The sequence below is a fragment of the Puma concolor genome, chromosome B3 (genome assembly GCF_028749965.1).
Source record: "Puma concolor isolate L17-30 chromosome B3, mPumCon1.1.hap2, whole genome shotgun sequence".
In the NCBI taxonomy this organism is placed as follows: Eukaryota; Metazoa; Chordata; class Mammalia; order Carnivora; family Felidae; genus Puma; species Puma concolor.
In genome coordinates this window covers 34882544-34895157 of record NC_141672.1, presented here as the reverse complement: position 1 = coordinate 34895157, position 12614 = coordinate 34882544, and the positions used below count along the sequence as shown (strand labels likewise).

The window sequence follows — 12614 nt, the reverse complement described above, 5'->3', positions numbered from 1 at the left end:
GGTTAAAAAAAAAAAAAAAGCCTTTGAAATTCTCCCTTCTGATGATGAAGCCAAGGAGGGAGATATTTAAAGGTTCAAAAGAGGCTGAACCCAACTGAGAGGTATCAGTAGGTGCTTCTGTATGCTTTAGTCTCAGAATTGTGAAACCAATGAATGTTAGAGTGTAAATGGACCTCAGAGATCATCTAGTCTAACCTTCTCATTTTACAGTTGAGGAAACTAGAGCCTGCAGAAACTGCCTTCCCCAAGGTCATAAGAGGAGCAAATGTGTGGCAACACTAGTTCTAGAATGCAAGTCTCCTGACTCCCAATCCAAGGCTTTTGTACATTATAGCACTGAGGGGCATTTTTATGCTCCCTGGGTATAGACTTCAGCAACAGGTAAAACTTGTTGAGACTTAATTTTTTAGGGAATTAGAGCTAACACTACAATTAACTACAAAATTGCAGGACTGCATACTAGGTAAAATGGGCACCAAAACCAAGAGTGAGCCATTCCAAACACTATCCCCCACCCCACATGCCTTCCCAAACTAGTCACATGTAAGTGACTGGTAAACTGGGTGGATGACACACCACAAAAGAGCCAGCTCTGAAAGACTAAAGAAAGTGTACCTCAATGTTCAACTAAGGCGACAGCCTGTCTTCCTTATAGGTGATTTGATTTACCAACCCAAGAAAGACTACCTTGACCCATTAAAGCTGTGGAAATAACTTGTTTCACCAGGATCAGGTGGCGAATTTGCTTTTGGTGCCCCACCGTGGCATTTCTAGGAACTACACCCTCTGTTTGTAGCCTATGATAGTTTATCTGATCTCACACCATATAGGAGGTAAAAGTACAGGCATGCCTTGGAGATATTGCAGGTTTGGTTCCAGACCACCACAATGAAGAATGCAATAAAGCAAGTCAAATGAATTTTTGGTTTCTCTGTGCATACAAAAGTTATGCTCACATTATACTGTAGTCTATTAAAGTGTATGATAGCATTATGTCTAAAAAGTGTACACAATTTAAAAATACTTTACTGAAAGTAAATGTTTTACTGTGAAAAATGCTAACTATCATCTGAAGTTGAGTGAGTCATAATCTTTTTGCTGGTAGAGGGTCTCGTCTTGATGTTGATAGCTGCTGACTGATCAGGGTGGTGGTTGCTGAAGGTTATGGTGGCTGTGGCAATTTCTTAACATAACACAACAATGAAGTTTGCTGCATTGATGGAATTTTCCTTTCATGAACAATTTCTCTGTAGCATGAAAACTGTTTGATAGCATTTTATTCAGAATTTATTTAAAAACTGAAGTCAATCCTCTCAAATCCTGAACTGCTTTATCAACTAAGTTTATGTAATATTCTAAATCCTTTGTTGTCATTTCAACAATCTTCACAGCATCCTCACCAGCAGTAGCTTCCATCTCAAGAAACCACTTTCTTTGTTCATCCATAAGAAGCAACTCCTCATCAGTTAAAGTTTTTATCCTGAGATTACAACAATTCAGTCACATCTTCAGGCTCCACTTTTAATTCTAGTTCTCTTGCTATTTCTACTACATCTGCAGTGATTTCCTCCACTGAAGTCTTGAAGCCCTCAAAGTCATCCATGAGGGCTGGAATCAATTTCTTCAAAACTCCCATGAAAGTCATTATTTTGACCTCTTCCTTGAATTATCAATGCTTTTAATGGCATCCAGAATGGTGAAACCTTTCCAGAAGGTTTTCAATTTACTATACCCAGAACTGTCAGAGGAATCATTACCTTTGGCAGCTAGAGCCTTATGGAATGTATTTCTTTTCTTTCTTTCTTTCTTTTTTTTTTTTTTTGGAATGTATTTCTTAAATAATAAGACTTAAAAGTCAAAATTACTCCTTGATCCATGGACTGCAGAATAGATGTTGTGTTAGCAGGCATGAAACTTATTGTACATCTCCATGAGAGAGCACCTGGCTGACCACATACACCATCAATGAGCAGTAGTATTTTGAGAGGATTCCTTTTTTTGGAGCAGTAGGTCTCAACAGTGGGCTTAAAATATTCAATAAACCATGCTGTAAACAGATGTACTGTTACCTAGGCTTTGTTGGTCCATTTATAGAGCATAAGCAGAGTAGATTTAGCATAATTCTTAAGGGCCCCAGGATTATTGGAATGGTCTAGAAGCACTGGCTTCAACGCAAAGTCACAAGCTGCATTAGCTCCTAATAAGAGAGTCAGCCTGTGCTTTGAGGCTTTGAAGCCAGGCATTGACTTCTCTCTAGTTAAGAAAATCCTAGATGGCTGTTTCGTCTACATCAAAAATCTGTTGTTTAGTGCAGTCTCCTTCATTACTTATCTTTGCTACATTTTCTGGATAACCTGCTGCAGCTTTTCCATCAGCACTTGGGGATTCCTTCACCTTGCACTTTTATGTTAGGGAGATGGCTTCTTTCCTTAAACCTCATGAACCAACCTCTACTAGCTTCAAACTTTTCTTCTGAAGCAGCTTCCTCATCTCTCCCAGCTTTGAATTGAAGAGTTAGGGCCTTACTCTGGATTAGGCTTTGGCTTAAGATAACATCGTGGCTAGTTTATGGGGCGCCTGGGTGGCTCAGTCAGTTGAGCATCCAACTTCGGCTCAGGTCACGATCTCACAGCTTGTGGGTTCAAGCCCCGCATCGGGCTCTGTGCTGACAGCTCGGAGCCTGGATCCTGCTCTGGATTCTGTGTCTCCCTCTCTCTCTGCCCCTAACCCACTCGCATTCTGTCTCCATGTCTCTCAAAAATAAATAAACATTAAAATAAATAAATAAATAAATAAACAAACATTGTGGCTAGTTTAATCTTCTATCCAGGCCACTAAAACCTTCTCCGTATCAACAATAAGGCTGTTTTGCTTGTTTATCATTCTTATGTTCACTGGAACAGCACATTTAACTTCCTTCAAAACCTTTTCCATTACATTCACGATTTGGCTAACTCTTTGGTCAAGAGGCCTAGGTTTTGTCCTATCTCAGCTTTTGACATACCTTTCTCGCTAAGCTTAATCATTTGAAGCTTCTGATTTAAAGTGAGAGACATGCAACTCTTCCTTTCACTTGAATACTAAAAGGCGATTATAGGGTTATTAACTGGCCTAATTTCAGTCTGAAGTTTCATGAGAATGTGACAGACATTAAGTTGAGCAAATGTTGGAAAATGGTGTTAATAAATTTGTTCAACACAAATTGTGGGATGCCACAAATCTTCAATTTGTAAAAAATGCGGTATTTGAAAAGCACAATAAAGTGAAGTGCAATAAAGCGCAATAAAACAAGATATGCCTGTGTTAGATCCCTCTAAGCCTGTTTCCTTATCTGAAAATAAGAAATATAACAGTACCGACCTCATAAGGTTGTCTGAAAGGGTTAAAAGAGATAATACACATAATAAGCACTTAGCAAATGCTCGGCATATTGAGAGTTTCATAAATAGCAACTACCATTTTTTGAAGTTTATTTTGAGAGAAAGAGCATGTGCATGTGCGCATGGGAAGGACAGAGAAAGAGGCAGGGAGAGGGGGAGGGGGAGGGGGAGGGGGGAGAGGGAGGGGGAGGGGGAGAGGGAGGGGGAGAGGGAGAGGGAGAGGGAGAGGGAGGGAGAGAGAGAGACAATCCCAAGCAGGCTCTGCACTGTCAGCACAGAGCCCTATGTGGGGCTTGAACTCATGAACTATGAGATCATGACCCAAACCAAAATCAAGAGTCAGATGCTTTATGGACTGAGTCACCCAGGTGCTCCACTACCATTGTTTTTAAAATTAAATCCTTGGGGCGCCTGGGTGGCGCAGTCGGTTAAGCGTCCGACTTCAGCCAGGTCACGATCTCACGGTCTGTGAGTTCGAGCCCCGCGTCAGGCTCTGGGATGATGGCTCAGAGCCTGGAGCCTGTTTCCGATTCTGTGTCTCCCTCTCTCTGACCCTGCCCCGTTCATGCTCTATCTCTCTCTGTCCCAAAAATAAATAAATGTTGAAAAAAAAAATTAAAAAAAAAAAATTAAATCCTTAGGTAGAAAGAACTAAGAGTAAAAACAAAATTCACCAAAGAATATGAAGAGTGTTAGAAAAATTAAAATTCTGCAGTCAATAAGTTAATTGTTTACCAACCAGTTGCATATGATTCTATATTCTCTTTATAGTGACTATTTTTGCTGGTTTCCAGAATAACGAGGTCTCAAAGACACACGCTAAAATTTGAGTGAGTTAAAATGGAAACTTTTCAATAATTCTATAACACTCATTAATACACTTGGAGCTACCTTCAGGTCCTACAAAACCCAAACTAGAACATGACTACAGGCACAGTATTATCTAATAATAATTTACAGCATTCTGAGGTATTTGGAGAGACCTCTTCAGATGCTACAAACTAAGACTAGACATTATGGCATACTTAATATTATTAAGTAATTATATATTAAGTAATATGCATTAAAATTATGTACATACTTAATACTATATAAAATCGATTAATAATTATCACATACGCTAACAGATTATCACTGCCATACAATCTTCCTAAAAAGGGACATATTTTGTCTGTTATCCCATCCTTTGTTTTGATAGGTATAGATATCCATTTTACAAATGATGAAAATGTGGAAAATGTGGTACAATAAAAATAAAGTTACACCCAGTTTTAATAGGCAACCATATATTATTGTAAGTTTCTCCACAATTCACAGTACTTCTACAATCACTCAACAAATAGTTGTGGAGCACCTAGTATATACAAGGCACTGTTCTAGGTGCTTAGGATACATAATAAACAAAACAGACAAAATATAGAGCTTATAATAGAAGAAGGAACACCTCCAAACTTTTATGAGGCCAGCATTACAATGATACCAAAACCAGACAAAGGCACCACAAGAAAGAAAATTAAGAATATCTCTGGGTGCCTGGGTGGCTCAGTCGTTAAGCATCTGATTTTGACTCAGGTTATGAGTTCGAGTCCCACATCGGGTGAGCTTCAGCCCCACTTCAGGTGAGCTCGTGCCCCACTTTGGGTGAGCACAAGCCCCACTTCAGGTAAGTCCTGCTTCTCTCTCTCTTTCCTTCCCTCTCTCTCTCTCTCTCTGTCCCTCAAGGGATTCTCTCTATCTCTCTGCCCCTCACTCACTTGTGCCCTCTCTCAAAACAAACAAAAAAACAATATCCCTGATGAACATAGATGCAAAAATCCTCAACAAAGTTATTAGCAAACTGAATTCAATGACACGTTAAAGGATCATACACCTTGATCAAGTGGGATTTACTCCAGGGATGCAAGAATGTATCTACAAATCAACATGATATACCACATTAACAAAATGAAGGGCAAAAATCATATGATCAGCTCAAGAGATGCAGAAAAAGTATCTGACAAAATTCAACATCCATTTATGATATAAAATCTCAACAAACTGGATATATCTAGAGAGAACATACTTCAACAAAGTAAAGGTCATATGTGACAAGCCCACAGCTAACATTATAGTCACTGGTGGAAAGCTCAAATCTTTTCCTCTAAGATCACAAATAAGGATGCCTACTCTCACCATTTTTATACAACACAGTATTGGAAGCCAGAGCAATTAGGCATGAAAAAGAAATGAAAGGCATTCAAAATTGGAAAGGAAGAAGTAAATTCTGTCACTATTCGCAGATGGCATATTTTACACAGAAAACCCTACAGACTCCACTGAAAAAACTGTTAGATTTAATAAATAAATTCAGTAAGTTGCAGTATACAAAATCAATATACAAAAACCGACTGCATTTCTATATACTAACAATGAACTATCAGGAGAAATTAAGAAAGTAATGCCATTTACAATTGCAACAAAAAGAATAAAACACTAAGCCTAACCAAGGAGGTTAAAGATATGTACACTAAAAACACAAAACACTGATGAAAGAAACTGAAGACACAAATAAATGAAAAGATATTCCATGCACATGGATTGGAAAAATTAGTACTGTTAAAAGGTCCATAATACCCAAAGCAATCTACAGACTCTGCAATCCTTATCAAAATTCCAATGGTAATTTTCACAGAAATAATCAATCCAAAAATTTGTATGGAACCAAAAAAGACCCCAATTAGAACAAAGTTGGAAGTATCATGCCTCCTGATATTACAAAGCTACAGTACTAGCATAAAAAAAAAAATGCAAAAATCAGTGGAACAGAATAGAGAGCCCAGAAATAAATATACACGTACATGATCAATTAACTTACAATAAGAGTCAAGAATATACAATGGGAACTACATTAGAAAACCAAGTCCTTCCCCCTCCTATGTCTTTGTCTCCTGTATAGAGAAAAACTCAGTCCCTCCTGTGTTTCTTGTGTATCTCCTTTACTACTCAGAACACTTCTGGTCAACCAAACGTGTGGAGGTTTTTCTCCACACCAAACATTTCTCTGCAATACCAGCTGGATGTTCACAGTTCAACTCAATTCTGACACTATCTACATGGAGACAGCATCAGATTCCACAGATTAAGAGCTCAGTCTCACAAGACCACCCCTCCCCCTTTAAAAGTCAATCACAAGTAATAGGTCCTCAGGTTAGCCACAACTTCTGTCCAATTTGGCTACAAATTGAAGGTTCTTATGACCCCCTCCTCAGGTTCAATTAACTTGTTAGAGTGGCTCACAGAATTCAGGTAAACGCTTACTTACATTTACCAATTTATTAAGGATTATGATAAAGAATACAGGTGAAGAGCCAGATGAAGAGATACACAGGGTGAGGTCTGGGGGAGTTCTGAACACAGGAGCTTCTGTCCCTGTGGAGCTGGGGTGCATCACACTCCAGGTATGGATATTTTCACCCTCCTGGAAGCTCTCTAAACCCCATATACTATTGGGATTTTATGGAGGCTACTTCATACGGGCATGATCAATTATTAACTTCCATTTTCAGCTCTTCTTTCCTCTCTGGAGGACAAAAGATAGGGCTGAAAATCCAAGCTTCTAATCACAGGTTGGTCTTTCTGGTGACCAGTCCCCACCCAGGAGCCCACCCAGAGTCACCTCATTAGAACAAAAGATGCTCCTAGTGTTCTTATCACTTAGGGAATTACAAGGATTTTGGGAGCTGTGTGTCAGGAACCAGGAGGAGATACATACATACACACACACACACACACACACACACACACACACACACACACACACTCTTCCATTACCTCATAGGAAATGATGATCCCTTCAATAAATGGTTTTGGGAAAACTTGACAGAAAAATGCAAGAGAATGGAAATTAACCAGTATCTTACACCATATACAAAAATTAACTCAAAATGGATCAAAGACTTGAATGTAAGACCTGAAACCATAAAACTCCTAGAAAAAAACACAGAGTTCCTTGACATCAGTATCGGTGATGAGTTTTTGGATTTGATACCAAAAGTAAAGGTAACAAAAGTAAAAATAAACAAATGGGACTACATTAAACTAAAAAGTTTTTGCACAGCAGAGAAAACCATCAACAAAATGAAAAGGCAATTTACCAAATGGGAGAAAATATTTGCAAATCATGTATCTGATAAGGGATTAATACCCAAAATAGATAAAGAACTCATACAACTCAGGAGCAAAAAACCCAAACAATCTGATAAAAAAAAATGGGCAAAAGATCTGGACAGGCATTTTTCCAAAGAAGACATACAGATGGCCAACAGGTATATGAAAAGGTACTCAACATCACTAATCAGGGAAATGCAAAGCAAATCACCATGAGATATTACCTCACACCTGTTGGAAAGGCTATAATCAAAAGACAAGAAATAACACCCACTGACAAAGATGTGGAGAAAATATAGAACTTATTTTTGGCTCAGGTGCTTTTAAACTTGCCATGCATCAGAAATCCCCTGGATGGCTGTTAAAACAGGCTGTTAAGACAGTTAATAATTCCGTAAATCTTGGGTAGAGCCCAATAATTTGCATTTCTAATAAATTCCCAGATGATGCTGACACTGGCAGTTCAGGGACCAAACTATGAAAACCACTGTTCTAGTGAAAGGAAGACAAATACTATACTATAAACATCAGAAATACATTAAGTGTCTAGTACATTAGAAGATAAGTGCTGGAGGGGCGCCTGGGTGGCTCAGTCGGTTAAGCGTCCAACTTCAGCTCAGGTCACGATCGTGTGGTCCGTGAGTTCGAGCCCCGTGTCGGGCTCTGGGCTGATGGCTCAGAGCCTGGAGCCTGCTTCGGATTCTGTGTCTCCCTCTCTCTCTGCCCCTCCCCCATTCATGCTCTGTGTCTCTCTGTCTCAAAAATAAATAAAAACATTAAAAAAAAAAAAAAGAAGAAGATAAGTGCTGGAGCATCTGGGTGGCTCAGTCGGTTGAGCATTCGACCTCAGCTCGAGTCATCGTCTCATAGTTCATAAGTTTGAGCCCTGTGTCGGGCTCTGTGCTGACAGCTCAGAACCTGGAGCCTGCTTTGGATTCTTTGTCTCCCTTTCTCTCTGCCCCTCCTCCACTCCCTCCCTCCCTCTCTCCCTCCCTCCCTCTCTCTAAAATAAATAAACATTAAAAAAAATTTAAAAAAAAAGATGATAAGTGCTCTGGGAAAAAAGAGAAAGTAGGGCAAAACAACAGCTGCATACAGAGCTGGTATTCTTATGTTTTATTTAAATAAAACTCCCATTTCCTATATAATAGTAACAATGGTGAATGGCTCATGCCAGGCAATATTCATTCTATGGGCTTTACATATATTAACTAATTTAATCCAACAAGACCCCTATGAAGTAAATACGACGATTTACCCCATTTTGCAGGGAGAAACTAGTTAGGTTGAAGTAAGTTGTCCAAGGTCACACAGCTACTAAGAGATGGATCCTGGATGTGAGCCCAGGCAGTCTGGCTCTAGAATCATTGCTGTTAAATATTATAGCATACTGCTTCCCAATTCACAGATCTTCTTCATTAATGTTATTTCTTTTTCTTTAATGTTTATTTTTATTTGAGAGAGAGAGAAAGAAAGAGAGAGAGAGAATGCGCGCATGGGAGCGAGCAGGGGAGGAGCCGAAGTAGGCTCCAGGCTCCAAGCTCTCAGCACAGTACTATGCTCAAACCCATGAACTGTGAGACCATGACCTGAGCTTAACCAACTGAGCCACCCAGGCACCCCATTAATGTTATTTTTAGTGGCAGGAGAAGAAATATCTTGTCAGGCTAGACTGGACATACATTATCATCTCTATTCCATAAGCACACTTGATGCTTTCTTTCATCTACAACCTACTTTTATATTTCTTATTTAAGTTCATCATTCACCCAAATAACCAAGTGAGAAAATGCAGACACCCTTGAATCTGTCTCTCACTCCCCATGTCCGATCTTAATTTCTGCCTCAGAAATTGGATTTAGGACTCTCTAGATTCCCATGTTACCCAGATAATTGCCACAAAGGCTCCTAGTATGGTCCCCTATATCCAGATTCTTGTTTCTCTTTCATCCTCCACTCAGCCACCAGCATTCTCCTTCTAAAGTAAAATCTGACCATATTAGCCAGCTGCTTAAAATCCTTCACCGATTCTTCATATCAAGCCCAAATGTCTTAATGTGATATAAAGTCCCTTCACAATCTGGCTGTGTCTCACTTTCCTGATCTACTATTAATCTCCCACACATACCCTAAGCTCCATTCATGGTTCTAAGTATTTGATTTTCTGTTCTGTTATTGCCTCTTCCCATCTCCCTCTGGCAAACTCCCACTCAACCCCTTAATACTTAGTTCTCCTTTCTGCTTCCCTCCCCTAACACACAAGTCAACTTTTTCTTTATGGTCTCAAAACTGTCTTAGGACCAATCACACACTTTGTTGTAAATTTAGTCCCATTAAGGCAAGAGCTCTTGAAACTCCTAGGGTCCAAGACAGTGACTGATACACAGTAATTCTGAAAGAGTTATTAAAAACTGATTAAGTTCAATTACAGAGCATAAGCTAAATTCAAGAGCTGTTATGTACATTATTCAGAACCTAATAATTTATGATGGAAATTAAAGCTCTGGAAAGCTCATGAAGTAATCTCAGAACTAGGAAAAAAGGATTCAGAGATAAGACACAGTGTGTTTGCCCAACTAAATTCTATTTATTCAACAAATATTTATTGAGCAGTATGAGTAAAGTAGCGAACAGAGATGGAAAATTGTTGAAATTCGTATTATAACCTATAGATACGTGTACACTGTATTTACTTACCCATTAAACAACTAAGTCCGCTACCAGCAACTTGTATTAAGAGTATTTTGTGGGGAGCCTGGGTGGCTCAGTCGGTTGACTGTCCGACTTCAGCTCAGGTCATGATCTCATGGTTCGTGAGTTTGAGCCCCGCATCGGGCTCTGTGCTGATGGCCTGGAGCCTGCTTCAGATTCTCTGGAGCCTGCTTCAGAGCCTGGAGCCTGCTTAAGATTCTGTGTCTCCCTCTCTCTCTGCCCCACCCCCACTCGTGCTCTCTGTCTCTGTCTCTCAAAAATAAATAAATATTTAAAAAAAAAAGAGTATTTTGTGCTTGGTTAGGTATTCACACCTTTTTGATTATCTTTGCAGCAATGAGAAAGTTAGGTAGATGATAAAGGCAAATAGAACTCAGTTTTCTATTTTTCAAAATGGAATGCCCTTTTGCACTATTTACGCTTCCAGAAACCACCACTGCAAAATTTAATTCAGCACTGGGCTGCAAAAAATGGTCTATTTTTCAACCATGTAAATCAGATCCCATCACTCTTTTGCTCAATACTCTGTAAGTGCATCCCATCAGATTTAGAAAAAGGTGCAAATCTTTCACTGTGCTCTACAAGGCCACACGTGACCTGGCCCTGCGTAACTCTTTTTACCCTCATCTGCTACCACTGTCTCCTTTGCTCATTTCACTGGCAAATGCTGGCCTTCTTGCTCTTCCTAGAAGAGCTCATTTCTGTTTAAGAACCTTTGCAACGCTTACCAAGCTCATTGTGCTTAAGGAAACTTCGGAATACTATTCTTTTCTCCTCACACTCACTTCTCCCAAATTTTCACATGCTGGACTCCCTTCATTCAAGTCTCTGCTCAAATGGCACCTTCTCAAAGAAGACTTTCACAGCCACCCTGTTTACTATTAGAGTTCTCCATTCCTTTGCCCTGCATAACTCTTCTCTTAATATTTATATATTACCAGGGACCCACTAGAACAAAGATTTTAAGTCTCCTCACTGCAATAATCTGCAATACTACCAGCATTTAGGGGAGTGCCTGGCACACAGCAGCCTCTCCCAATAAATATGTTTAACATTCTCTGGCATTCTGACCAGAGTTATTCAATTCATATGACCTCAGGAAACTCACAGAGCAAACACTCAAGCTCTGACCCTTAGTAAAAACTACAAAATAAAGTCTTATCAAGTCTTGCCATCAAGACGTATTTGTTCTGAGTGGCAAAGAGCTGTGACAGGTCTTCCTAGAGATTGTACTGGAAAACTAACTCCTCCAAGCAAAGCTTGCAGCAACCTGAATTTTGAAGTCAAATGACAGAAAGTTCGGAAGGGGACCACACCTAAACCCACAATCCTGATTTTTAAAGACCACTTCCCCCACAAAATCTGATCATTTACCAACTCCAAAATTATGTTTCCTTTGGCTTCTTGGCCTTTTTGGTGCTACGGATCCTTTGTCAGTCTGGTGAAAACTATGGATTTCTCTTGAGAATAATGCTCTAAAATTCATAAAGCAAAATACACAGACAGCTACAAAAGAAACCAATTTTACTGAAATACATGGACACAGACTTAAGGTCTCCTATGATCTTCTTCCACGGTGAAAATGACACAAGAAAATTCTGACGGCTACAGTAGTAAGAGAATCCCAAAGAGACGACACTCCGAGGTCCAACCCTGAGCACCCTCAAGGAGCAGCAGGGAAATGCTGGGCGCCGAGACCCAGCCAACCCTAGGGGGCGTGTCTGAGGATGCGCAGCGGAGGGAAGAGGGACCCGATCTGAGAAGGGGGTAGGGAGCTCGTATTCCCAGAGCGCGCAAGGGGCCGAGTTCCCCACGGCGCGTCCCACCCTCGTCTCACCTGTCCCCGCTGTCCCCAGGAGCCGCTCCGGCACCCCTCGCAGGTCTTCATGGAGGCCGCGGAAGATCTCGTGAAGTTTCTCGAAATGCTCCGAAGAGGCAGCGGAGGTGGCCATGGCGCAGGCCGCACTCGAGCAGCGGCCACCGAGATTTTGGGCACTGGCCCCGCTCCTATCCCGGCGGTCAGCCACCCAGTCCCGCAGGCATCACGGCGACCGCCGCCACCACCGCCGGGGACGAGGCGCTTCCGGGGACGCGGCGGGGTCCTCCCGAGCCGGAACGCCCACCCCCTTCATACCGTCACTGAGGGAGCGGCGGGCGCGAAAGCCTGATGGGAAGTCTGGTGGGCTGCCCGCCTGGGCGATTCCCGGGAGGGTGGTGGTGCATCGGAGCGAGCGGAGTCCTGAAGCCCCGGAAATACCCAGTTCGGGGTTGGGGAGAGCGCCACAACGGAAGGGACTGTGGGGGACCCGCGGGACGGGCAGCGCGACCGCCTGTCTCCAGGGCCCCGCCTTCCGGTGGGGGGCGGTCGCTGCAGTG

General features: G+C 41.2%; 1 protein-coding gene across 2 annotated transcripts in view; it reads right to left on the bottom strand.

The window, feature by feature from the left end:
* VTI1B (vesicle transport through interaction with t-SNAREs 1B) overlaps positions 1 to 12492 on the bottom strand; it is a 32296-nt gene extending 19804 nt beyond the window's left edge. For both annotated transcript variants that reach the window (XM_025918493.2, XM_086709461.1), the window contains exon 1: positions 12076 to 12492. In XM_025918493.2, the coding sequence (XP_025774278.1) occupies positions 12076 to 12190 (115 nt within the window). In that variant the 5' untranslated portion in view covers positions 12191 to 12492. The remainder of the gene's footprint in view (positions 1 to 12075) is intronic.
* Positions 12493 to 12614: the final 122 nt, after the last annotated feature.